Source organism: Topomyia yanbarensis, chromosome 2, assembly GCF_030247195.1.
Source record: "Topomyia yanbarensis strain Yona2022 chromosome 2, ASM3024719v1, whole genome shotgun sequence".
NCBI lineage: Eukaryota > Metazoa > Arthropoda > Insecta > Diptera > Culicidae > Topomyia > Topomyia yanbarensis.
Window position 1 is genome coordinate 56,393,026 of NC_080671.1, and position 27,828 is coordinate 56,420,853.

General features: G+C 44.0%; 2 protein-coding genes across 5 annotated transcripts in view; one reads left to right on the forward strand and one right to left on the reverse strand.

Moving 5' to 3' along the window:
• Positions 1-610: 610 nt before the first annotated feature.
• LOC131685596 (uncharacterized) lies at positions 611-2,010 on the reverse strand. The gene is made up of 2 exons (XM_058969446.1): positions 1,537-2,010; positions 611-1,474 (listed from the first exon to the last, which is right to left on the reverse strand). The coding sequence occupies exons 1-2, from the start codon at positions 1,964-1,966 to the stop codon at positions 1,143-1,145; spliced, it is 762 nt and encodes a 253-aa protein (XP_058825429.1). The 5' UTR covers positions 1,967-2,010; the 3' UTR covers positions 611-1,142.
• Positions 2,011-11,298: 9,288 nt separating this feature from the next.
• The window catches only part of LOC131685604 (NPC intracellular cholesterol transporter 1), a 111,319-nt gene continuing 94,789 nt past the window's right edge, over positions 11,299-27,828 (forward strand). For 3 of the 4 annotated variants that reach the window (XM_058969460.1, XM_058969456.1, XM_058969458.1), the window contains exon 1: positions 11,300-11,769. In XM_058969460.1, the coding sequence (XP_058825443.1) occupies positions 11,707-11,769 (63 nt within the window). In that variant the 5' untranslated portion in view covers positions 11,300-11,706. Of the gene's footprint in view, positions 11,770-27,828 lie in introns of all 4 variants that reach the window. The other variant, XM_058969457.1, reaches the window with a different exon arrangement.

Genomic DNA, 27,828 nt, shown 5'->3' on the forward strand with positions numbered 1-27,828 from the left:
AACCGATTCCGACTCAGAATAGGTTGTTGCTTTTGATTTGGAATCCATACTGACTCCATTCAGGATTCCGAATCAAATTCCGAATGGTTTGACCGGGTGTCTGTGAAATTCTTTAAATCCTTACACTTGAAGTTTTTCTTCGGGGACAATTCGGCATCTCGTTTGTCCGGACACGACACTTGTGAGCTTAACTTACCTGTTGTTTTTCCCACCCTTCCACTACTTCCTTCTACTTCCGCCCTCCTTCTCCTTTCCTCCAAAGGAAAAATCTCCAAATCTCTCACTACATACGGGGAACGTGCCATTTGAGACAATATATTCTGATTCGTGATTAAAGAGCATCGCTCGGTTAATAGTACTACCCAGTAAGTTTAGCCGGAAAATGAGTCGGAATGCTGGCAGTTTCTAGTTAGTTTTCCGGCTCCAGTGACACTACCGATTTTAATTAGAATCGGGGGGTGTCACTGGAGCTGAAATGGTACTGGAACCATACTGAATTCCAGCTTATTTTCCGGTTAGTTTTTACTAGGCAGCTGCTGTGAAACGACAACTTATTTTGATTCAATATTCAGATAAAGGCCCAAAAAATTCGAAACACAAACATCCGGTTTAAAAAATTAAGTAGGTATATTTATTAGGACGTACCAAAAATAACACTTAGAAAAAATGGAGATCTGCTTTGACATTTCGGTTTGCGACTATTTTCAATATGACTAGGAATTACCATTTTCTAAAAAAAATCTATTTTTTTTCTTTGTTGGCACTGTTGCTTATTACTCGTGTTTTTACTTCTACCAAAAAAAAAAAACAAATCTACAAAACGGTAGTTTCTTAATGTTACTGGAATATAAGGTCACGATACTACGCTAAGAGGACCTGCTTGATTTCTATTCACGAAACTAGGTAGGAAACTAGAAAAAAAAGTTCCTCACACTACGTAAGTGCAACGAATGTTGAAATACACATTGTAAATATAATAAATAAATAAATAAATGGAATAATAGGAAACGATAAGTAATACTGGCCATTCGTTTAACAAATAGTTCAAACATACTAATGTTTAGTCCTTTTGAGAGTACGGATAAATCTTAAGATTAAAATCGACTAGCAATGTTGATACCAGGCAAGACGTTATTCGCCTACTACTTATTCGTTGCATCTAATTCATCTAACTCCGCCTGTGATACGAGATTAAAAATTTGCATTTTCAGCTCAATGGTTTTCCGCGTTGAAAACTTGCGTATCGTTCGTGTAATTTGCGAGAAAAACATTTCCAGTTCATCTACTACATCGTGACTGTCTACTGGCACGGCGCCCACGACTGTGGCACTCTCGACAGATTCCGAGTTTGTAGAAACAGCTGAGGACAGTGGCGCTGTCAGTTCGTCCGGCGACTGCTTCGAGAGCATCTGAACGTCATAGTTAAAGTCCTCCTCAATAGGGTCGAAAAAATCGATGCAGTTTTCCTTGATAGCTGAAATTTTGATTTGAAAAGACTTCAGCCAGTGTTGCATATTTTGCTTCTACGAAACTTACTTGCTGGTGCGACTTCGGTAGTTACATCTCCATTCAGATCGAGTTCGAAAGGAGCCGAGAATCCACTCGGTTCTAGCACCGCAGATTCATCCCGACGCAGGAACGGATCGAGAAAACTCATCAAATCCGCATACCGGTAGGGTGCCAACGGATTGGCCAGTCTTCTCTGCCGAACGTAGGCGGTCCGCAAACTTTTCCACTTATGCTGTATTTGCAGCGATTGGAGCCGAGTTACTTCCTCCGGTTTAATGTCCAACACGGCAGCCGTGATCCCTTTCCAAGCAACCGATTTGGTTTTCTTTCGATTGTAGTTCTTGTCGGAAGTATCGTACAAAGCACGGTTTACCTCAACTAGTCCGATGAGCTGCAATGTTTGTGTAGCACGCAAACGAAGATCGTGCAGGTTGGCTTCCGGCCGGGCGGGGTCCATCTGAAAAATGTGATGCTAGAAAACGTCTCCTATCGATCGCGAGCGGCGAATGTAAACAAATATAAGTACTCATTTTCGAACAGGGTTGTGCTTGTCATTGAGAACGTTGAGGGGTAGGAAATTCGAAACGAATTGTTATGAACCATTTTAGAACTGATTCCAACAGTAGGCACAGAATTTGTCCGTACATCAACCTTTTTCATCACATTGCGTCGAAAAATGATTGTTTTTACTCATTTTGTGCTGCCACCTACAATATTTTTTTATTGTTTCTGGGTTACACGTTTAAAAAGATTTTCTCTAAAAAGTTGTATTGAAAATTTACTAAAATACCAATCATATTGTTCGAAATATACTTAAATTGAATATTGTTAACAGTTTTGTTACTTTTATTTCATTATGCTACTAAATGATTAAATTGACGAACTAATACAGCAAAGAATTATTCAAATGAAGTTTGCAGTTGATAACAAGGACCGATGTTCTTGTGCTATAATATAATCTATAACTTACTATCGATCTTCTCCCTAATAAAAAATATTATACACGAACTTTAACCCATATAGCCCAACGATTCCACATATGATTTGGATGATACTCTGAACCGGTCGTTAGGCTCTTCAATGATAAGATGTTTATTAGGGCTCCTCTTCTACCTTTCGAGGAGCACACGGAACACAGATAAAAAATATTGGTAAATGTAAGAGTGTTCCGCTCTTAGCAAAAAACAACCAACGCCAACGATTATGTTGAAAGTAAAACTTTTTAATTAATCAAGAATAATAATCAAAGTAAAAGTTTTCCTTTTAAGCAAATGAAGAATAGTACTTAAAACAAAAGTTTTATTTTTAAACTAAGAGTATGCGTTGGTTGTTTTTTGAAGTGAAAAACTCTTATTTTTCCAACATTTTTTTCTGTGTGAATGTGTAGTGCTATCATTTGATAATATTTCATCAGAAGCATTTATGATCACGGTGTTTATGTATTGGTGCACCTACTGCAGCAACCCGCAGTGCAAAAAGTGGTCTACGGGCATGTTCAGGAGCATTTTATCTTGTATAGGAGTTTCAAAATAGAACTGGAACTGAAACATTCACATCCTCAGCAGAGCGTTTTGTTTTATAATTTCGAGCAGTTTTGTTTTAAAATTTAAAACTGTTATGCGACGCCGTTCCATTTGTTGCTGATTTTAAATCCCGTTTAGAACTGTGTTTTAAATACATGGAGAGTACTCAGCACAGACACTTAGACCCGATAGACTGGGGAAAATAAATCTGAATGCAGCAACGCTAAAGGCATCGCGAGACATAAATTTTAAACTGAATGGAATACTCGCGAAAACTGCTGCTGGGGATAGCAAGTTCTAGTTTTAAAATTTTCAGTTTTATATTATCTGTTAACATTATGAATCTAGAAATGAAACACTCCTGAACAGCCCTAACATTCTATAACTTAAAGATTCATTTTGTTTCACTTCTTTTATGAAATGTTGCTAATTTATTAGAACAATTTATTAGACGTATGTCAATCTTAGCATTAATTAAAAAAGTGGGACATTGATCCTTTTGATATAAACGTATATGCATTTCTCGACAACATATGATTAGCACTCAAGAGCCATGCCGATGATTTCGAGTGGCGAATGACACATCCGGCATATGTCCTCGACGTCTTCGTACCAAGCATACCTCCTGTCATTCCTTGTCGGCAATATCATGTCCTGCATGGCCATCATGTCGGCCTCGATCACTAAGGAGAGTTCACCTCGCTTGAACCCCAGGTTCGATGCAACCTTGTCAACGTACTGCTGCTCCAACGGGTGGAATTGGACACCATGCACAGCTTTCTGCTTCACTCTGCAGTCTGCAGATTCTCTCTACTGCGGTATTGTGTATCTCTCCAGCGCCGACTAAGTATGGCGCATTCTTGCTTGTCTAAACGCCTTCTTCAATCTTCTCTCACGATCTTCTAGGTTAGTCCGGCCAGGTCAACACGGTGACAGCAACCACATTCATTGTTGTGACCTTATTCTCAGCGTTTAGGAAAGACTTCAAGATACAATTCACTCGACTCAAGAACTTATCTCGAAGCTCAAGCTTGATGTCGGTGTGGCGAATTCCGAGGACCTGCCCAAATCCGAGATACTTATACCTTATACGATTCGCCCAAACCATGCCCCGAATCATCTCGCCTTCATCGATCTTGTAACTACCAGTGCCACCAAACGGTTTAATAGTAGCTGAACAGATCGGTATTTCTCTAAACTAAACTCCATGCTGATGTGGCAACTAAGCCTTTCAGCGGCCCTTACACGTTCAATATTTTTGTCAATAAACAGTATTGACGATATTGCTTCAATACGTCTATCCCATTTGAAGTGCACATCGTCAATACGTCAATAGTTCCATTTCACGTTCAATTCTTTTGTCAATACCCAACAAACAATTTAGCTGAACAATGGCTAGAACAGTCATTATTCAGCTTATTCGATCGTAATAAAGACTTGTTCAGCTTTCATTGTTTGTTGGGTACTCTATAGTATTGACAAAAATATTGAACGTGTAAGGGCCGCTTTCAATTAGTTTGCTGACTACACCCGTCGAGTCAGCATTGACCTTGAGATTGTCGATGTAGAAGGTATAGGTCACCTCTTCCGGTGAGCTTTCTCCATATCTTTTCTGATAGCCCGTTTCGATTGAGTGTCCTATTGAGCGGGTTCATCACTAAACAAAACCAAAATGGGTTAAAGGAATTGCCCTAGAATGCCCCCTCAAGATGCTGAGCATTCTAGACTGCAACACGTCTTCCTCTATTCTGAGCTGCAGTGTTGTCAACTACCTCTTCATCGCCTGCCGCAAGAACCTCACAACAAGATCAACGTCATATATCTCCAATATCTTGTTGAGGAACGAGTGGTGTATGGAGTCGCTGCCTTCTTGTAATCAATATAGGTCATACTAAGCACAGAGAACAGACATCCATGATCGAACAAAGATATTTAAAAAACGTGTGTAAACATTTGAATTAAAATACGATAAATACTAGCGGTGCCACACCAACCTATCCCAACTATCCGTCAAATCCATTCTGGAACTAGTTCGAAATCCTGAATGGGTTCAGTATGGAATCTTGCTCGAAGAAAACAACTGATTCCGACTCTATCGGTTGATGCATTTGAGCTGGAATTCATGCTGGAAGTCCGAACCGGTTTCGGACTAGTTTGACTGGGTAAAGGAATAACCGCTGTCAATTCTGTCGAACTCAGCCACAAAAAAACATGACGACAGTAGCGCACCTGGTTTGGATATCCCAACTACCTTCGAAACCGTTAGAGATTTTACACAAGTTGAGTGCTGAAGATGGACGTCTGTTCTCTGTGTACTAAGGTTCTGTTGGTTACAAATATGATTGGATCGTTCATGGATTGATTTTTGCAAGTGATGATGGTGCTCAGGATCTTGTGCAGACTTGCTAGACAGGTAATTGGTCTGTACTTTGATGGATTGGACGTGTCCTCGAGGAGGAAAATTGAGGTACCTTGGGTGACGAAAATCAGCAATAAGCGTAGTACAACCAAATACAAATATGTTAATACGGCATGCTCTCACAGTTTTTCGAGAACACGTTTTAAGCTACCCTGTACCACGAATAGGTACACTGTCAACGTGACAGTGATAAATTGATAAAATAAACTAGATCTAGCACCACTGAAGCCGGAAAGTTAAATAAATTGAACGTTGCTATAGTCACTGTTTATTGTCTTGAAAATCGAAAAAAAATATTTGTTCATTGGATGAGAAGTACCAATATTGCAAGTTAAATTATTTTAGATGAATACTCGAAATTTTCAGAATTGCTTTGTGAAATCTGGCGTCTTTGTTCAACATTACCGTAGTACAGGAATCAGGTTGCAAATATCGAGAATACAAATCGCGTGCGTTGGACAGCATCTGGAACGCAAGGAGCCTGTCATTGAAAGCGTTTATTTAATGACAACTCTCTTAAATCGTCTTCAGCCATATCGCGCGAGCAAGTATTCAAAGTACATATTAGAAACTACAACGTGTTGATAGGTTGATGAGAACCTTTGACAATATGGTCTGCGACGCACTTAACCGTCGCAGCTCTGAGTAATGAATACAGATAAAAAAAATTGTAATATGAGTTACTAGTCTATTTCCAAAGCTTTTACGGAGCATTTTCTGTGATTTCTTACGGTTGGTTAACACGTTCTTACTCTACTCATTGATCCTCACGTCGATGTCTTTAGATTTTTATAGTCGTATGAAGCTTTGTGTGCTTTCTTTAATTTCGTTCTAGCGTTAATTGTTAAATTTCCCCTGTCGTGGGGAGAAAAGAAAAAGGATGTCATTTAACGATCGTGAACGTTTCTCTTGCAAAACACTATAAGACAACTGAAAACACCGACAGTGTTTGTACTATTTGTTGCCCTTTTTCCTTAACATTTATTAGTTGTCTTTAATGCTTAATATATCGGGCCCTATTCTCACAGTCACGTCACGTAGTGACTAGAACTAAATTTCCTTCTAGTCACTAGGTGACGTGACTGTGAGAATGAGGCCCATCATGTTTGATCAAAAAAAGAAAAATATCGAGTTTAAAAATTGATAGTTTATCTTGGTGCAGAATAGACTACATCGTACCCCCAAAAGAACATGATAGGGCCAACGACACGACCTGAAACTCAATGAAATATTTTGAAGAAAAAAGTGTCCGAGTCATTTACCGCCAGTTACCAGTACATCGAGTAACCCCTTGGTAAGGTCGGAAAATAAATTTCTTTAACAACACTGCTTTGTTTATTATTTTCAGCTGCTTTCATTGCAACTATGTTATTCGTTGTAAATAAAGGAGCAAACTTTTTTTCTATTTGAATGGTAATAAGGCTCTCAAGTTGATTTTTACCGCTACCGTTGAATGCACTACCATTCAAAAACTATCCAAAGGCAACCGCGGATTTGAACGAGTGTTTGGAATAAGTGTGGAATTGGTTTACAATCCGATCGTGTCGTATGACAATGGCTACTCTGCATCTAACCCATCGCCGTCCACAAATAACCCTACCCGATGACCATTTGCGGGATTCGCTGGGCGGGCACTGGTTAACTAAAAATATGTAATTTACTTATTTTTCTTTTTTAGAACCACTATGAAACAAACAAAATAACTAAGGTAATGTAAGTCCAATCGAGGATAGCAAGTCATCACTGAGCAGAAAAGGTTTACCATGATTCGCCGCTAATGACATTGACGGTGAAGTATTGATCTATGAATCCATGACCATAGTCTGCAAACTATTTCTACCGCTGCTTTCCGAGTTTAACATATGTGGTACCTGATGTCATTACTATTTCGGCCTTTACTGAAGCCATACAGGATTCCTTCGATTTGTTGAGCTAGATTATCCGCATTTACAGAGTTTCTATGTGTGATTGATTTAATTTCAATAATAACCATTGATAAAGAATTTGTTACATAATAACCAGAACTAAACGGACTAGGTTGATAGCTTTCGAACCACATGCGCTCCCATAATAAATTTGACTGGGATGAGGTCAAGTACGGCGTCAACTTCCATTATTTTTTTCATCGTTCCATTGATCTTTAATTGTATTTCTCGTTTGATTTGTCCAAAATTGTTAAATATTTTTAAGATAGTCTATAAATTGTTCGCATCGTAATTTTCAAAAAATTTAGATTTAAAATGTATAACGGAAAAATTGGCAACTTCAAGCTTCATAGTACCATGCTTTGTCAAGGGCTTTAGAGATTCGCAAAAAAAACTCTACCCATAAAGCACACGAGAAATATTTATCCACGATCCCCCATAAAGTTTGCTTGAACTGAACGTCCATCTGGATCGACTCGAACAGACCACACCTACCCAAAAGGGCTACTGAGCATTTCTAAGAGCCAGTGTGCTTGACCGAGCTAAACAATCATTAAAACAAGTCCTGAATAATAACCCATCTCTTAGTCGCCAGCCCTGCACTCATATCCACGGGCTTCTAATTTATTTATTTATTTTCGTCAAGCATATGTAGATTTGTTTTTCGAAAAAGATTTCAGCAATACATACGCGATACAATATTTGAATTTTAATTCTTTCGGGTAATAACCTAGGGAGGATGTACACATTTTTTCACAGAAATCGAATACCACTTGAACCTGCATGGGCCATCAGAGTGTTGGTAGCTTGTTGGGTTTCCAATAGTATACGTGCCTCGTCCAGCCAATCAAGTGCAGCTTTTCGTGATGCACCTTTGATCAAGTTCATGTACTGCACGGTGCGAACCAAATCGCTTCGTTCAAGCCAATACCGGGCCCGATTCAGAATGTCATAGGTGTCCAACATACTGAAATCGAATGGTTTGTCCTTCAGTTTTTTCTTTGAAATGGAATCGCTGGGACGGACGATGAGGGTCGCCTGCAGGAACGAAAGGAAGTACATCAGCAAACGGGCACTTTCGGCAACGGCCAGACGACGGGAAATTTCTTCTACCTTTATGAACCGCTCCTGAAGAGCATCCTTAAGCACAACGCTGACCAAGTCATCTCCTTTGGTAGCACAACTAACGGCGCTGATTTTATTGTTTTCAGCAATACAAATTCCAACAGAACACTGGAGCTAAACTTACTGGGACACTTTCGATAGCAATCCTTAAATACGACAAAGATTTTTGGCTCGGTTTTGAATTTATCGAGCCTATTGATGGCAGCCTAAGTCGTAGTGATGAAAGTGAAACGGAAAAGCAAAAGCCTAAGCCGGACAGCCGTTGATGTTCCACGATAATCCGGCGCAGAAACATCTGATCGTACCAGCGGCACAATCCAAACTAGCCGACCATAGATTAGCTTCCGTTTTCTAAAAACAATAAGAGCAAAATAGTTACATATACTACGATATCACACACAGCCCAAACATACATCTACATTGAAATGTTCCACCAGTCCTCGTCCATTCTCACCCATACGCCATAATAGACTCTCGTTGAAAAACATCCGAAGATTGTAGCATTTTCGCAATGCCAACATTTTCATGCGGACGGCCTTTACTTCTCGTATTTGTATAGATAGCTTTCGTAATCTTAAACCGCCTACAGTTCATCGCTAATTTTGGATTCCGCTTGTTCCGCCGGCAGACGTTCTAGGTCAGCTACGTCATTGTGTTTGAAAAATACTTTTTTACATCTATATGCATGCAAACCCTTTTGTATAGAAAAGTAAGATTCATCCATAATCACTTATCACCTTACGTGATTGCACCCTTGGATATTTCTTCGATAATCTGCAAAGAAAACGGATTCTTTATTTCAACTGTAAGTACAATAGCTCATATTTTGGTTCTTACCATGGTTCCGATATACAAATCCTTCCGACAATCCTATTTTTCGATTGAGTTTCTTTTGGACCACTAACGGTTTGTTTTGTTTCAAAACTTTTTTTCCTACGTAACCAGGGGTTGCTACGGAAGGTTAACCTTATTTGGAAAAAATAACAACAGATTATTCAGTGTTGAAGGCTTCATACATTTTTCAACCAATTTTCATATTTGACAGTATAAGTTACCTGAGTCACTGAGGGGTAGTCCGATTTGCGATACAGTTTTGAAATACAAGTGTCCAGTCGTGTCGTTGATAGGGCGCTTTGGATTAATTGAGTTCACTGTGTGGTGTCCATGGAACTGGCACTTAAACACTGAAACTCAATATCGGGAATATCCCGCTGCTCCAACGCCGCAAGTTTTCCAAGCGCTTAACTATCGAAGCAGGAGGTGGAAGTGCTCTTTCGTTGTTGTACCGGAGCGATCGGATATTCTGGGGAATGATAATACAATGTGTGAATTGATCAATTGTAAAAATTGAAATATATACTAACATGGTGATCACCAGTTCATTTTATGGTTGAGTTTTTCAATGGTTATGTTTAGTAGCAGTGGGCCTTCTGGAGAATCAGCAAACAACAGTGGGCTTCATTTGTTTCAGGCTGCGGAGAATCCTAACTACTCGTAGTTCGGATTAAATTCACAACTGTATGGAAATAGAATGATTGCACTCCACTTGTCATAAACCGGAAAAAACAATGATAAACAAAAGATAAGATAGTGATGCTAGTTTATTTATTTTTTGAAGATTTTAACGTGTCATCAAAACGGATGAATAGGGTAGTTTATTCTGATTTTTTGGTGAGCCACGAAATGATAACGCATTTGTATGGGACCTTGGCGTATTTAATTTGTATTTGTTACAACGAATGTACAACGGTCAGCTTCTTATATCAAAACAGTTGGACACCCTCTGGTCCAGTTGCCGCCATTCCTTCCCTTCCTCGGTAGAACAGCCATGGTCGTGGCCGGCGTCGTTATTGTCCAGTTTATTAAAGTATTGAATCAGTAAACATGCACACTGAGAATGCTTTATTTCTCCCAAGTAACATTCTGTTGGTTCATTGTGCATTTTTACTCATTCGGTCAATCACGAAGTGCAACTACGGGCAGTCTACCTAAGCTAAGCTGAATTCCGGTTCTAATTATTAAGTACAATTCCCATTTTCTCAATCCGATAAGATGTGGAAAAATTAGATGTAATTAAAAATATTGATTTTAAAATCAATACAGAGGGTATCGAAAATTTCTTCTCGATACTTCTAGTTTTTCAAATATCGGTTACCCAGTATCGATACTTTTAAAAATATTGCCCAATACTAGAATGCAAGAGGACGTATATGTTCTTTGGGAAAACATGGTGGATAAAAAGTGTACGACTTTTTTAATTTATTTTTTGATAGGCTAAAAACCTCTATAGAGAATCCTGTTCGTGTGATACAGTAGTAATGTAAGAAGAAAGTGGTAAAATGGGAATAACTCTTGTTTACTTTTGTCGCTTACGACTTTTCGAAAACCTACCTTTAATATATTTGTCTTTGCTACAACCCTGTATTTTAGTACAGCCATTAGCGGTGAGCACCGAAGCACTCATAAAGCTAAAAAATAAAAACTGCATTTTTTCACGTTCACTCCTGGAGAGTTCTCGGGCAGAGATGCCAGATTTGCAGACAAGTCTGCAAATTGGCAGACTTTTAATTTAAGCTGCAGATTTTTTCGATGACGCAGATATTTGCAGATTTTTTAGTTTGGCTGCAGATATTTGCAGATTTCTTAGTTTGGTTGCAGATATTTGCAGATTTTTGAATATAAAGGCTTTTGGTTACACTAGCTTTCCTGACATTTTTTGTTCTTCCCAGACTTTTAAAATTATTATCGCAGACATTTGAAAAAAGTACCTGGCATCTCTGTTCTCGGGTCAATTGAGTTGAGTTTCAGTCAGTTTCTTTTCAGCTCTCGTGTCGTGTGGACGGATAGTAAAGTGTCGAAAGTTCCGTTCGGATTGCGTGACCAGAAATTATGCGCTGAGTGCAGGAGCAGAAAACTAACCGTTCAGGGGAGCCAAACGTTAGGAAATCGCTTGGCGGAAGCCAAAAAGCCCCCTTTTTTGTTTTGTTTCGCGTGCATTAGGAAGAGGACGCTGTTTTATTCGGTTCCGTGCAAGTGTTATCCCTCCAAATGTAACAGCTTAGCTGTAAAAAGAAAGAAAATCTTGTGCAATTTTATGTTTCTAAAGAGGCACACTTTTTAGTGGAAGTGAAATCTTGGTGTGCCTTAGTTTTAGTTTAATTTTTGGTGGTTTTGTTGCATTGTAGCTAAAATCATTAGCCTCAACATGTCCTGCAGCGGAAAAGAAATTATCTTGATTGCGGTTTTGACGCTGGGAGCGCTAAAAATGGTAAGAAAATGTACCATATTTCGCTTTGATTTTAGAGGGGCATGTCGATTTTTCACTAGAGGTGAACATGGGAGTCATCACCTGAAAGCAGCCTACAAACACAGGCTCAGCTGAGCGCGTTGCACAATAATATTGGAGAGGGAGCAAATGAGTGAGTGACTGTCGATTTAACCAACACTATCGAACCAAATGACAGTTCGTTAACGGGTGAAGGGAGAAAACGGCAAACGGAACCGTCGGCGATGCTGTTGTTGATGGTGTTTGTTGTTTGTAAACACGCGCACACCTTTGGGGAGTGTTGATGTGTATGCGGGTTTTGCTTTCGAATGGTGCAACGATTGACGTCATGAATCAATTTTATAGCATTGCGAAGAATCCTACCGAAGAGAATGATGTTAATTGTTGGCTCTGGATCTGCTTCGTCGAGTCGAGACGGTTACTTGGCTTGGCTTAATGTTTTTGGCAAGTTTTCCTTTTGAACAACGATGCAAGTTTATTGCCATTTATTGCGAACTACAATTTTGGCTATTTTAAAACGAATACGATTTTCGTCTATTCAAATAGAATAATAATTTAACAAATTATTTGTATTGTATTATGGGGTATTTTCAAAATTGTTGCGAAATTACAGCTGGCATTCTTGGTTGATTCGTATTCAGCGAGAGTATCATTCCAGCATTTCCTTCAAGAGAGTTTTGAATCACCGCGACATGGCTGGTTTACCTTGAAATTCTTGATAGGCACGACTAGTTCAAATATGTACGTGATAGCGACTGACTATGGTACGACGCCTTATTTTCCTGTTTTCTTCGTTAACTGACCAGTTCAACATTCCACAGCGATTCAACTCTATCGCCCAATTCAAGCAGATTCTCCGAAGTGTGACTGTTTCTTATCAATTTTTTTTTCGCGAGAGGAGTTTATTAGCATGAAAAAAAGAATAACTATTGCTAATATGGAGTTTACTAAGAAATTTCAAGGTCTGGGCAAGGCTCGCTTTGCGAATTTTTAATGTAATTAGACTAAAGGCATAAACAATGTTTCAATGTATTAGTTGTATGCAAATTACGTGTGGAAAGATTGACAGCATGCTTCACATAATAATAGCAAATGCGCAACAGAAATCTGGCGCTACTATCTCGTCACGGCATTAGCTTGGGAAGTGAACTAATCTAAAAATACGTTGATAAAAGTCACATATGTATAAAAGCCTATATGTCACATAACTGGGTCAGGTTTTCACGGGTTTCAAGTAAGCGCTTCTGTGCGTATTATCGCATTTTGCATCGTATCTGCAATAAGTAATATTCTCCCAACTAGCATGATTATAGTAGAGCTATCTACTTCAACATACTCTATTGTTAGTAAAATGCGCGACCCATCAAGCGTTGCTAATCTGCACGTAACCTTACACCTATTGGCGCTGTCCACATCCCTCATCCATCGTTTCGGCACGTGTACGTGATAATATCGATAAAATGCGTCCAGTTCAAGGACTCGATTCAAACCTCGTTTGTGCGGGAGAAGGAAAACCTAACGATATTGAAATGTATGCTCCCGAAGGGATATTGTCGATACATTTAAATTCGGATTCTTCGATTACCTACCTTCACACGAATGAACGAGGCGCAACGGACTAAACATAATGAGACTAAGCTCAAGTTTATGGGTTTCTGGTGGTTCAGACATTTGAATTACGATCTAATGGAACTTCTGCTGCTTATTTATGATGCATTTTGTATCATTTACCCTACGGGAGCGGTGGAATTAATTTTTGAATGTTGATGGGGTATTTAAATCGGAGGCAATTTTCTCGGAACCACACAGGACGGTTTTATGCAAGTGACTCAAAACTTATGATCAAGGAAATTCTTCGATAATGTAGAACGCAAAAACTGGTTTGCCGGAACGGAAACAAAACATGGCAAAAAATAAGTACTGACTAGCAAAATCAAACCACTTGAGATGTTTCTCTCGAATTTTGCGGCACTGAAATTGCGTTCACCCATCTCAGCGTCCTTGAAACTGAAAATTCCTGTGCATTTTGCTCTATCCCAAAGTCTCAGCGAGGAAACCATACAGCAGTGGTTGGAAGCGTAAAAGAAAAATGATCAGTCGCGTAATCAAATTACCACCGAACGCGAAAAACAGGAGTGAGGAAACTTGCGGTGCCATCACGTGATTTTGTCCGAACCGTTCATCAGATCCATACGCGGTGGACACTTAACAGGTTTCTTTCCCTTGGATTGATTGCCGGTTTTAGTAGTATGTTTGTGGTGGTATGTATAATTATTGATTGTTATGTCTGCAGCTACAAGCACAGCATTTTATCTAACACAGACTGTGGGTATGGTAATATCAGCATACTAAACAAGTCGCTTTCATGATAGTAAAGACTGCTATGGAAAATTTTGCAGCTACGATGCAGCGATAAACAAACATTCGCTTGTTAGATGAACCCACTGCAGCAGCGTCGGTTTTCTAAAACACAACAAACGGAGTAATAGTTGTCGTGCTGATGAAAATCGATAATCTTTGCCCCCTTGTGCGAGCATGGCATGTTTAACTACCAATACAGGAATGGAAAATACGGGCAACGTTAGATGACTCACCGGAAGCTAATCGGTGTTGTTTGAATGACAGAAGAAAAACGCTCTCGCTGGAAAAGTTGGACTGGATTTTAAAAGCGTTACTTTTAAAATTGAAATATCTGAACCGTAATCATTTTTGTATCATAAACGCTTCACATAAACCAAGACTTTATAACAACGCGCTATCAACATCCAGCATGTCTCGAATAGACAAACTCTCCGTTGACTCCGTTGAACTCCAGTAACTAAGCTGTTTAGGTTTAAAAAAATGCTCCCATTTTCTCCAGGAAATGCGGCAAACGCTCATCTAACAGAAAGCCTCTTGTTGGGACGATGGGACGGAAAGTCTTTTTAGCAGAACACAACGTATGTGTGATGAAATCTCGATGGGGGCTCCTCGTCTGGCTATAAATCGTCTAATCGCCATTTTGCAGGATTCTGTGGATACGGAATGCACCACCTCCAAGTGCACTGCGCGTATCGTAAGACAAGTGAACAATGCCACCCATCTCTTGACAATAGATCTACCGACGCGTGCGGGTAGTGGTCCAAAATAACCCAGGCCTACGTAGGAGAACGGCCGGACAAACGCCATCATCCTCGCCGTGGGAAGCGGGGCCATACGAGGTACTGCCGGAAGCGCCTTTCTAATTCGACAAACGTTGCAGAACTTGGCAATTTGTTGAATCAGCGACCGAAGATGAGATGTATAAAAGCGTTGTTTCATCTCGTTGACAACTGTCTCGCTGTTTGCGTGTAGATACCGACAGTGGTACCACTCGGCGAGAAGTCTTGTAGCCTGATGTTGCTTGGGCATGATGATAGGAAACCTGGTGTCATATGGAACAAAAGGTGCACCTGCAATACGGCTTTCCATTCGCACAACGCCTACGGTATCCTTGAAAGCGGACAGCCCTTGCAGCTTACTATTTCCTACGACCTTCGTCTTTTGTTGTTGACTTGGGGTTGATAGAACGGGTACGTCCTCTTGATACTCTTCTTCTTGGACCCATCGCCAAATTGTTGACTCGGCCGTCGATAACTCTTCCTGAGTTAGATGCCCCATCACTAACGATATTTTCCTCGCCTTCCGTTGAACATTTTGAGTGTATCGGTGTAGGGTGATGAGCCCATTATCGCTATGTTTCTATTATCACGCTACCTATTTGAAGCCGTCGGTTAGAACAGTGTCTGCCATCTTTGTTTAACGCATTGAGTCAAATGGTAGCGCAACAATAGGGGCATTCGATTCGTGTTTTCGTTGCGCTCAAACACGAGAATGTCACTGTTTTCAGTGCATGTATGTTATTATCTTGGTACTTAACAACGAAGCAAAGTTATTGATGCCAATTTGTACGCATTCCATTGTTTGTAGGCCGAGCAATTAATTAATCAATGAGGCGCCCTCCTTAGTATGGTGAAAATAGGCACTTCACCCTATATATGCCACTGTTCTCAACAGTCGGTTCCACTTTGAAAAGCGCTCCCAGGAAACTATTTGCCCACGTCTATCTTCTTGATGTACAAAACACGCTCGAAGCTCTTCGTTAGTCTCCAAAACTACCTTTCGATTTGTTGGCCACTGATCTTCCGGAAGGTTCAGAAAATTTGGCCCCCTGAACCGACTGTCGGGTGAAAAACATGGACCTTTTCCCCATTTGGTTGCGTCGTCTGCCACATTATCCTTAGACGGAATCCATCTCCAATCTTCAGGATTAGTTGTGGTTAAAATTTCGCCAACTCTGCAAGTAACAAACTGTCCGTATTTCTTGTGATCTGGATTGATCCACGCCAACACCGTTCTAGCTTTGGGATGGAAAGGGTCTTTAGAGGGGCAACTTTCGACTTGGCCCCCACTAATGCTACGTGTACTTCACCCTTTACTTCGGCTCGCAAGTACACCACACAGGCATATGCTTCCTCGCTGGCATCCACAAAGATATGCAATTGGAGGGACTTTATCTGTCGCTCAGGAATAGTAGGAAAGTAACATCGATTTATCCGTACTTGTGTCAGTTCTCCAAACTTGCTAGTCCACCTTAACCATTTGTCATGTTGCTGTCTCGGAATCAGTTCATCCCACTCTGTCTTCGCTCGCCAAATTTCTTGGATAAGAGTTTTACCATGGATCAGAAACTGCTAAAGAAGCCCCAAAGGATCGAACAACGACATCACTACTCGCAGCACTTCCCGCTTGGTGGGGTGTGTTGTCTCCGTAGCCATTGTCGTAGAATAAGTGAAAACATCAGGTTTGGGATGCCACAGCATTCTCAGAACTCGTTCGGTGGATCCGTTTCCGTCCAGATCAAGACTTTTCGGATTAGTTACCTTGGCCTCCCCAATCCGACGCAGAACATTTGAAGAATTCGAGATCCAGTTCCTTATGTGTAGAACCCAGCTCTAGAATGTACGTATTTAACATCCAGTGCTAGCTGAACTGCTTTGTCCTCGTCATCCAAACTGTCCAGATAGTCGTCGACGTAATGTCTCTTAGTAATAGCGACTACGGCTTCTGGATACGTTCCGGCATGCTCAGTTGCGTTGCGGTCCTTAACGTAGTGAGCCGAACACGGCGAACAGGTAGAACCGAACGTTGCTACGTTCATTAGGTACACTTCTGGAGCCTTTTTTTTTACAATGGAGAAGACCTTTATGTCCTAGCCCAGTACACGTGCTAACGGTAGGGTCCAATCTACGACACGGGGTGCACTGGGGGCGTGTCGGACTCGAATGGTGACCAGCCATTAATACCGACTAAACTCCATTGGGCTCCGCCATCATTCCTCCCAGGAACTACCTCTCGGTATTACTTCTGGGGGGATGGCTGTACTAAGTGTACTCATTCACTCTCACTCACGCGATCATACATCCTGTATGAGGCTTACTTGGGTGCTCTCTCAATCACACTTTGATTCACTCTCAAACACTCCCACATGAGGCTGACTTTTTGTGCTCACCTTTTACGTTCCATGCGAGGCTGACTTGTGTGCTCACCTTACTCATTCCTTGCTAGGCTTACTTTTGTGCTCGCCCTACCCATCCATGTGAGGCTGACTTGGGTGCTCACCCTATCACCTGATTCACTCTCAATCGTGCCACTCTATTGTACCTTTGTCACTCCCTCTGGCATCCCATGTGGGACATTTTTCTTAGGCCCCACTTCTGACATACCATGCGAGGCTGACTTTTGTGCTCACCTTTTTCATTCCTTGCTAGGCTGACTTTTGTGCTAGCCTCTACCAACCTGTGAGGCTGACTTTTATGCTCACCCTTAACATGCAGTGTGAGACTGACTTGGATGCTCACCCTTTCACTCCTCTGCCACGCCATGAGGCATCGATAGCTTAGTTCCAACATACTACGCTACGACCCTCCCGTCTTGGCATGAGGCAGTCCACTTATACGCCTATACACTCACTCTTCTGTCTTGCTTCGGGGTGGCTGGGTTTACCCCTTACGCGGTTGCCATTCGCTGCGCCAACATACCTCGGCACGAACAGACCATTCACTCTCTTATTTTGCGCTTGGCCTTTTTCGCTCCAGCTAACCAATCACTAGTTAGCCGTGCCCGCCGTCTGTTGCTCGGTACGCCAGATTACCTGTAGCCTACTGGCAATCTGGATGGTAGCAGCCGAGACTGCGTTCCACTTCTCCACCGTTTGACACATCCGCTGAATAAGGGTATCCGGGGTTGTGTCCCAGCCACAGACGTCAAGCATTGCTCTTCTTTCGACGTCGAACCGATGACATACGAACAGTATGTGTTCGGCAGTTTCATCTACACCTGGGCAGTCCGGGCAGACTGGGACCTCCGCGTGCCCGAACCTGTGGAGGTACTGACGGAAACAGCCATGGCCTGACAGGAATTGTGTCAGGTGGAAGTGAACTTCCCCATGGGGTCTTCCCACCCAGCTCGATATGCTAGGTATCAGCCGGTGGGTCCACCTACCTTTCGAGGAGTTGTCCCACTCACGCTGCCATCTGGCGACCGAGGTCACCCTGGTGCGCTCGCGGGCTCCCCTATTTCCACGTAGCTCAAAGCACTCCTCATCTTCCCGAATGACCAGCCCGACTGGCATCATGCTCGCTATCACGCAGGATGCATCGTGTGATACCGTGCGGTAGGCAGATATCACTCTGATGCACATCACGCGGTAGGTGCTCTCCAGTTTCTGTAGGTAACTGGTTACCCTCAGTGCTCTTGACCATGACGGGCCGCCGTACCTGAGGATAGATACGGCAACGCCTGCCAGTAACCTACGTCTACTGGCGCACACCTTTGAGCTGTTGGACATCATTCTCGATAGTGCCGCAACAGCAGTCGACGCTCTCTTGCACGTATAGTCGACATGGCTGCCGAAGGTCAGCTTGTCGTCTATGATGACTCCGAGAGACTTCAGACTTCGCTGTGAAGTGATCGCGGCTTCTCCCACATGGATAACTGCATGTTGTGCCGACTTGCGGTTGTTGACGATAACTACCTCCGTCTTATGATGAGCGAGCTCCAGGCCTCTCGCGCTCATCCATTCCTCCACCGTGCTAATCGCGTGTTCTGCGGTTAGTTCTACCTCAGGGATTGACTCCCCGTAGACCTCCAAGGTTACGTCGTCAGCAAAGCCGACGATCTTGACCCCAGGAGGGAACTTCAGTCTCAGAACCCCGTCATACATGAGGTTCCATAGCACCGGGCCTAGGATCGAGCCCTGCGGGACTCCGGCGGTAATCGGAACCCTTTTCTGACCGGCATCGGTCTCGTATATCAGTACGCGGTTTTGGAAGTAACTTTCCAGGATCCGGTACAGACCCACCGGTAGGCTAAGCCGGTGTAACGAAATCGCGATGGCATCCCAGCTTGCGCTGTTAAATGCGTTCTTCACGTCAAGTGTCACTAACGCGCAGTATCGAATACCTCGCCTTTGTCGTTGGATCGCTATCTCGGCAGTATTTATCACTGAGTTGAGAGCGTCCACTGTGGACTTACCCTTCCGAAAGACAAACTGGTTGCTTGACAGACCGTCCGTACCTTCCGCGTACGGGGTGAGCCTGTTGAGGATGATCCTCTCAAGCAGTTTGCCAGTCGTGTCTATCAGACAGATTGGTCTGTACGCCGATGGGTCGCCTGGCGGCTTCCCGGGCTTCGGCAACAGCACCAGTTTCTGCCTTTTCCATCTATCGGGGAAACGGCACTCGTCAAGGCATCTCTGCATAGCTAGCCTGAACATTAGACTGCCCAGAAAAATAATGAATTTTTGAAAACTCAATCGGGCCACCCCTGAGTCGATTCCTAGTCCCACCAGGAGTATTTGCTCCAATTTTGAAGCAAATCGGACAAGTCTAGCTACCGGACCAACGTGCCTGAAGTTTGTATGGGATTTTTCGACAATTTACATAAAGAAAACCCACTTTCGCACATTTTCCCCGCTAGGTGGCACTGTATACATCAGATTATCACCAAAAGTGAAACTTAACAAGATAATGCTATTATCTACCACTTTGTTGAAGACTGCAAAGCGATCCGACTCGAACAAGAAAAGTTATTAAACTTTTAACGAAGTGATGTCTGAGTCAGTTTTGCATGGGGCCTAGCAGTGCATGATAGTGTATCAGTACTAGGTTCTAACAAACTAATCATTTTTGTGGATTAATGGTTAGATTTAGCTGAATAGTATGTTCGGAAGAATTGCAGTACATAATACAAGTTATGTTTTGGTTAGAAAATTTTCGTTCAATCTGTGACCGCATAGATGGCGCTAACACTAACTTTTCAACGGAGAGAGATAGAATGTCGAGATGTTTGGAAGAATTACTGCAATATTCTTGTTCTACAACTTTGTAGAAGACACCTAATTTCTATCTCTCTTCGTTGAAAAGTTAGTGTTGGCGCCATCTATGCGGTCAGATGTGGAACTACAATTTTCTAACCAAAACATGACTCGTATTATGTACTACAGTTCTTCCGAACATACTATTCAGTTAAATCTAACCATTATTCCATAAAAATGATTAGTTTGTTAGAACCTAGTACTGATACACTATCATGCACTGCTAGGCCCCATGCAAAACTGACTCAGACATCACTTCGTTAAAAGTTTAATAACTTTTCCTATTGGAGTCGGATCGCTTTGCAGTCTTCAACAAAGTTGTAGATAATAAAATTATCTTCTTAAGTTTCACTTTTGGTGATAATCTAATGAATACAGTGCTACCTAGCGGCGAAAATGTAAGCAAGTGGGTTTTCTCCATGTAAATTGTCGAAAAATCCCATACAAACTTCAGGCACGTTGGTCCGGTAGCTAGACTTGTTCGATTTGGCTCAAATTTGGAGCAGACACTCCTGGTGGGACTAGGAATCGACTCAGGGGTGGGCCGATAGGGGTCATTTTTTCCTGTCACCCTACTGAACATGTTCGGGTTCGCTATGATCGCTGCCTTGAGAGCGTTGTTTGGAACTCCATCCGGCCCTGGAGCTTTGTTCATTGCTAGGGATTTAGCCACTGCGAGTAGTTCTTCATTCGTCACTGGAGCCACCATTTCGACCGTGCCCGCACTGTCTCGTAGTGCAGGTGGCCAGGGGCTTGTGGCTCGAGACGGGAAGAGTACTTCGATAATCGTTGCCAACCGGTCCGGAGACCGTTCTGGGGGTGAGGAGCCCCCTTTGGTCTTGGCCATCACAATCCGGTAGGCGTCACCCCACGGATTCGCGTTGGCACTCTCACACAGGTTGTCGAAACACGCTCTCTTGCTGCTTTTAATAGCCTTGTTAAGGGCTAATTTCGCAGCTCGAAACACTTCACGGCGGTTCTCTCTTGCATCCTCGGTGCGAGCTCTTTGCATCCTACGTCTAGCTCTGAGACAGGCTGACCGTAGAGCTGCAATCTCGGCACTCCACCAGTATACCGGGCATCTACCGTTTCTTGGCAGTGTTTTTCTCGGCATAGTGGCGTCGCATGCGCGTGATAGAACAGCTACCAGCGCATCCCCGCTTAGACTGTCGGTGTTGGCCTCCAGTACCAGGGCCGCGGTGAAAGCTTCGCTGTCGAAGTGATTGGACTTCCACCCGCGTACCTGACAGGGATCTCCCGCCCTCGGATGCTGCACACCATAGTTGATCTTAAAGCGGATTGCTAGATGATCGCTATGGGTGTAGCCTTCGTCTACCCTCCATTCCATGCCTGGAGCCAGACTCGGGCTGGCAAAGGTCAAATCAATCCACGCCTCCACTCCGTTTCTACGGAATGTACTAGCGGAGCCATCATTAGCTAGCACAGTATCGAGTTTCGCAAACGCTTCCATTAGCGCTTGACCCCTGCTATTTGTACAGCGGCTGCCCCACTCCACTGCCCAAGCGTTGAAGTCTCCCGCTATTACTACCGGTTTCCGGCCCACGAGGTCCGACGAGAGCCTGTCGATCATCTGGTAGAACTGTTCTATTGGCCACCTTGGTGGGGCGTAGCAGCTGCAATAGAACACACCATTGATCTTGGCAATCGCCACACCCTCGGCGGAGGGGTGTATTACCTCTTGAACCGGGAACCTTCCCGTTGTACAGATTGCCACCATTCCAGACCCGTCCGACACCCAATTGCCGTTGCCGGCAGGGATGCTGTACGGGTCTGATAAGAGGGCGACATCTGTCCTCGACTCCGAGACCGACTGCCACAGCAGCTGTTGGGCTGCTGCACAATGGTTAAGATTTAGCTGTGTGACACTCACGGCTTCTTCTTATTTAACTCGCCGAAGGGACACGAAGGTCCGCCCATAGCATGTTTATGGGCTTGCTTCTTAGCGGTGCAGATAAGGCACTTATATGCCTTAGTGCACCCCCGCTCTTTATGCCCCTCCTCGCCGCATCGACGACATAGCTTGCTCCTGTCTATGCCTTTGCATTCGTAAGCTTTATGACCGGATTCTAGGCACCGATAGCACCTGTCCACTGAAGGCGGCTGGGGTATACTAATAGGGCATACCGACCAGCCGATCTTCAGCTTCCCTTTCTCGGTTACCTTTTTGGCATCCGCATTCAGTAGCCTGAGGTAGGCTACTTGGGTGCCAGAGGGTCCATCCCTCAATCGCACAGAGGCCCGCTCGATTGTGACGCCGCAGTGCTCCTTGACGGCTGCGACGACGTCTTCTGCGGTCGTGAACTCGTCCAAGTGCTTGCACTGGAGAGTTGTTTCCGCACCTAGCGACCTGATTTGGGCGCCCTCACCAAGGACCTCTTGGGCCAAGGCCTTATATACTGCACTTGATTGTGCGCCTCGCTTCAGCACCAGGAGCATCTCTCCCGTGTTGGTGCGTCTTACGCTACGCACATCCTGCCCAAGGGCCGAGAGACTTTCGGCCGCCTTCATCGATTTAAGGACATCGGCGTATTTGTCCTTGTCGGTTTTTAACCACAAGGCTTCGCCTCTGTCCTTGGCCTTCCTCGCAGGCCGCGGTACCTCCGGTTTCGGTGCCGGCTTTTTCTTGGTAACCAGCGTCCAGGGGTTTGAGCCCCCCTGCCCCGGTCGTGCCGGGTTGCTGGTACCATCGCTCTCCACAGCGAGGTCACTCTCGCCCTCGCTTACCTCACCCAGGCGGCGTTTGACCTTGACGGTTGCACGCCGAGTGGTGTCGGTTTTGGCACCCTCGCCTGGCGACTTCCTAGGGCGCTTCGCATTCGATGCCGTCTTGCGATTGCCCTTTCCCTTTCCCTTCGAGGGGAACTCAGTCGCCGCTCCGATCGACGTAGCTGCTCCGTAGAAGGTAAAGGCCACTGTCTGTGAACCTCTATCGACCTTCTCTCTTTCCTCCCTATTGGAGGCCACTGTCTGGGTTTCTCTGTCGGGCCTCTCCCGACATTCCACCCTCTCAACATATGCCTGCTGTTCCTGTCTTGCGACACGAACAGCTTTCCGGAGCTCCAAGAGGCTCAACTTCAACTCCTTGGCTATGTTCTGCTTTGCGCTAGCGAAGTCGATTATAGAATCGAGTTGCTTCGCTACTTTGCGCATCGCAGCTATTGGCCCCTCCGATGCGTTGGTAGGGATATTGCCTACCGCTGCTGGGGGGTCACTGGTGCTTTCGGATGCAGCACTCATCGCACCACTACTCTCCCCACGGGGGGGAGACCTCGCCAAACCACCTCTTGCGAAGGGGTTTGGCACCTCCGTCTGTTTATTTTTATTTTTATTTACCTCCATGTATAGTCCCACGAGTAGCGCGAGAAATATATGTCCGCCACGCCAGAGCTCCGCATTAGCGTGGTAAGGGACGCTTACTGTGGGGGTTGCCCAGGTACCCCACAGGCTCCGTTAACGATCGAGCATCTTTTTCACCCCCTCGATCACTCATCCCTCGGCACGGGTCGCTTCACGCCTTGGAATTGGGGTTATGCCCTACCTTGCTTTACGTGGTGATCTCGGCCCGGATCATCACAACCATCCTCCTTTACCAGGGCTTTGGACCTGTAGCTCTGGTTCTCAATAGTTCCATGTACGTATGTTATTACAGACATGCTACTATTGGGATCCGTCATTCGCTAGCGGAGTTACACTTCTGGAGCCTGATCATACCTATCCCGCCAAATAAGTCTTTGGGCGTGACGATCCTCGTGTCGAATTAATATCTGGTGGAACATCTCTTTGATGTCAGCGTTGATGGCAACCCTTCGCTCCCGAAAACCAAACAGCACCGTCGACAATGAACTCATCAGATCAGGTCCCTTTAGCAGCATCGAATTCAAAGAAACGCCTTCTACTTTCGCCGCCGCGTTGCAAAATATTCTTATTTTCTCTGGCTTTTTGGGATTTAATACCACTCCCAAAGGCAAATACCACGTTCGTCGGGGGTCCGCCTCTTTCAATTCTTCAGCAGTGGCTTTTCGTATGTATCCCTTTTCTGAGTACTCACGCATCTGCCTTTTAACACTAGCGCCGATTATCGAATCTTTTTCCATTCGTCTTTCTAAGCACTGTATGCGTCGAATCGCCATTGGGAGGCTGTCAGGAAACTCGAACGTGTCAAATTTCCATAAAAGGCCGGTCTCGAAGCGGTTACCAACACGTTTAGTAGTTTCATGAAGAATTCGGCCAGCTCGCCGATTGTCGTCGGAATCGGGACATTCCGCTAGAGCAACGCCCATGTTGTCGATCGAAAAGTATTCTTTTACCAGATCGTGAAGTGCGCGATCATCATTACACTGACAAATGTGGAAGCTATGTGCTGAGCTGGTACGCTCATTATTCTCGGCACCGTATATCGTCCATCCTAAACGGGTCTTGGCTGCAATAGGATCTGTTTGCCTTCCTTCCCTGATTTTCAACATCGCACTCAGATGGGAATTGTCATTCCCAATGAGTATCTGCGGTACAGCGTCAACATAGTCCTCGACGGGTAAGCCCTTCAAGTGCGGGTATCGCTCAGATAGCTGATTATATTTAATCGACTGACGCGGAAGGTTCAGACTGCTCACGGTCCGTACATTGGAAAGCAAATATTTTTGCTCAACCTTACTGCCGGTGATTTCTAATGAAACATGCTGCGAACATTTTTCCGACCTGGTCATGTTGGCTGTCCACTGTAGGCAAAGTGGGTCTCGTTCCCCGTCTAACCCCAACTGCTTCTCGATTACATCATCTACCAAAGTCATCGAGGATCCGTCATCCAGAAAGGCGAAAGTTGTAACCGAGCGATTATTTCCGTATAGGGTGACTGGCACAATCCGAAATAAGGTCGAAATTTTGGAGTGGTGATGATTGGTGACGGCTTCCGACGTCACGGCTTTCTGGCTAGCACAAGGCTTACTTGAATACGTATGTAGGAGGGGATGGTGTTTCAATTGGCAGCCACCAATTTCGCATAACTTCTTTATTTTACACGGGCGTCTGCCATGGGCACCTAAGCAGATCCGACATAAGCTATTTTCATTAACTGCTTTCCAGCGGCTTTCTAAGCCCATCTTGGCAAAACGAGGACAATTCTTTACCCTGTGATCGACCTGCTTGCAGACGAAGCATTCTGGGCGTGTAGCTCGTCTTTGCTCGGTTTCTAGGTATCGTTCATCAACAGCAGCGTTCGAAACCTCGTCCGACACGTGCGCACCGCAAAAACTTCTCTCTTTACCTTTCTCCTGTTTTCCCACTCGCTGTTGCTTTGTGTCAATGTGAAGTGTTACTTGAGAAGCTGCTGAAACCAATGTTGTCATGTACTGGGCAAATGTTTGCAGATTTACCGCATCATAACGCTGTTTATGTAGTGCCCAGTCTAGTTTCAGATTTCTCGGTAGTTTTTCGACTAACTCAAACAGCAAGGTAGGGTTATTCAGATGAGCCATCTGGCCGCCAGCCTCCAGGTGATCGCAAAGAGTTTGCACTGTCATTCCGAATCCTATCAATGTCTCGAGTTTATCGGACCTCGGTGCTGAGACCTCGCGCACTTTTTGCTGTAAAGTGTGTATTAAAAGCTCCGGTCGCCCATACAGTGTCTGCAGTGTAGCGATAACGTAGGGTACGGATGCGGGCAGCAAAAGCCTGCTGCGCACCGAGTCCAAAGCGGAACCCTTTAAGCAACGTTGCAACCTGATCAAATTTTCTGCATCTGTGTACCCGCAGGCTTGACTGCTTGTATGGTACGAGCTTATAAAGAGGGGCCAGTCTTCAGGGTTCCCGGTGAAGGTGGGCAATTCTCGTGGCATTACCTGCCTGGCAGCCAGGTGTTGGGGCGATGGACCCCATCCATACGGCGGGGTACAGAGTATACTACTTGACCCCTGTGCGGGCAGCTCAGGCATTTGTTGTCCGGATGGCACTGTAGGTGGATATGGCATAGGAAATGGTACCTCTGGTGTACGATCGAGGTGTCTGTGAAGCATCCCATATACTCCCGCGCGAGAATCATACTCCGGACCGAGTGTCAATCGCAGATTGGCTGGCTCTCTGATTATCCCCGTTGATTGATTATTAAGCTGAGATGCAGAATGAACTGGCGGCATATTTGGCGCATAAGGAGCAATGTTACTAATTGATGCACGCTAGTCCACTTTCATAGCGGGGTTAGGAAGGTTAACGCCACCAAGTGTTCTGCTAGGCGCTTCATTTCTCGGGTGATCCTGCCAATTTGTCGCTGTGGCTGATCCCGGGAGTTTCGCAGCTACAGGTTTTTGCATCGTCGAACTAGCGATCCCTTGCCGTAGTGGAATCTGGTGCCTCCATTGGTTCACCTTGCTGAAAATACTTTGATGAGAACATATGCTTGACCTATCATTATCGGCCTCTTCCAATTACGCTTCCATTATTCGAAATCTTTCATCGTGGAACTCCTGGTCAAGTTGCAGTTGCTTCATTTCGAATTCTGCTTTCTTCTGCGACTTCTGCTGCTCGTGATTGCGATCCTCTTCTCGACGTTCTAGCTTTAATTGTCTGTCCAACAGAGCTTTCTGTGCCTCGAATTTTTGGAGATTCAGACGAGCTTTTGCCTTCGCGCTGTGAGTGGTAGATAGTCCTGAAGAGCTGCCAGCATGATCAGAGTTCCTACCGCTTACCGCTGCATCTGGGTTTGGCGAACCTCCATCGGGATTCTCGGCATCTTCTAAAACGGGTGGTAATGTCGGAGGAAGTGTTGAACACTTAGGGCAAAGGAAATTCCCTTTCGCTGACGCTGTCCCCGACTCCTACGCACGCGTAAAGACACCACATCTTACAACGATCGCACTGGACCATTTCATCATTGTCCGCCGAGTTGCATGCGGGGCAGTTTGTTGTTGGTGCCTTCCGGCTATGTTTGGATGGCATCCTTTAAATCTTTTAGTTTGCTTACTCGGTAACACCTCTATAGTGTTAACCCGAGCAAAGTCGAACATCAAAATTACAACAAGTAGAAATCATATTTTGATAATAGCATCAAATTGAAATCTTATTTTGCTATCAGTTTAAGATTTTTTAAATATTACATCAAATTTTGATCTCGTTTTGCTATCCTAGTTTCTTAGAAGAATTTTCTATGTTTATATTTCTTTGGCGAAACATCAAAGTGAATACATATTTTGTTATCAAAAAAAATTTCAACATCTCAATGAGCTTTCAATTTACTCTCACTGATAGCAGAATTAGTTTTCTGTTTGATGTCATAGGATAATTTTGCTGCTCTCCATTTTGATCTTTTAACCGTTAAAACGACCAAAACGACAACAACCTGAGTAATCATTTGCCGAACATCACAACATCAAGTTTAGTTTTCAATTTGTTGTCAGACTCTGCTCGGGAAGGCTGTCCGAAATGATGAAGTATAGATATGTTGGCAAAGTGTTAATTATCCTGAAGCTATACTGATCAGCAGTTAGCTCTGTCATGTAAACCAAAGCAGGATCATCGAACTTAAATGAAACGGTGTTATTTTCACAGAAGGTACCAAGCCGCTGGAGTCATAGTGATTTAATTCGACGGGACCAAGATTCGAATCTCTTCTTTCATGAATGTACACATTTAGAAAT

Excerpts from the sequence above, each read along its gene's own strand:
- LOC131685596 (XM_058969446.1), bottom strand. The coding sequence starts at position 1,966 with ATGGACCCCGCCCGGCCGGAAGCCAACCTGCACGATCTTCGTTTGCGT. Across the intron at positions 1,475-1,536 it reads TACCGAAGTCGCACCAGCAA|CTATCAAGGAAAACTGCATC; the intron begins GTAAGTTTCGTA and ends TCAAAATTTCAG.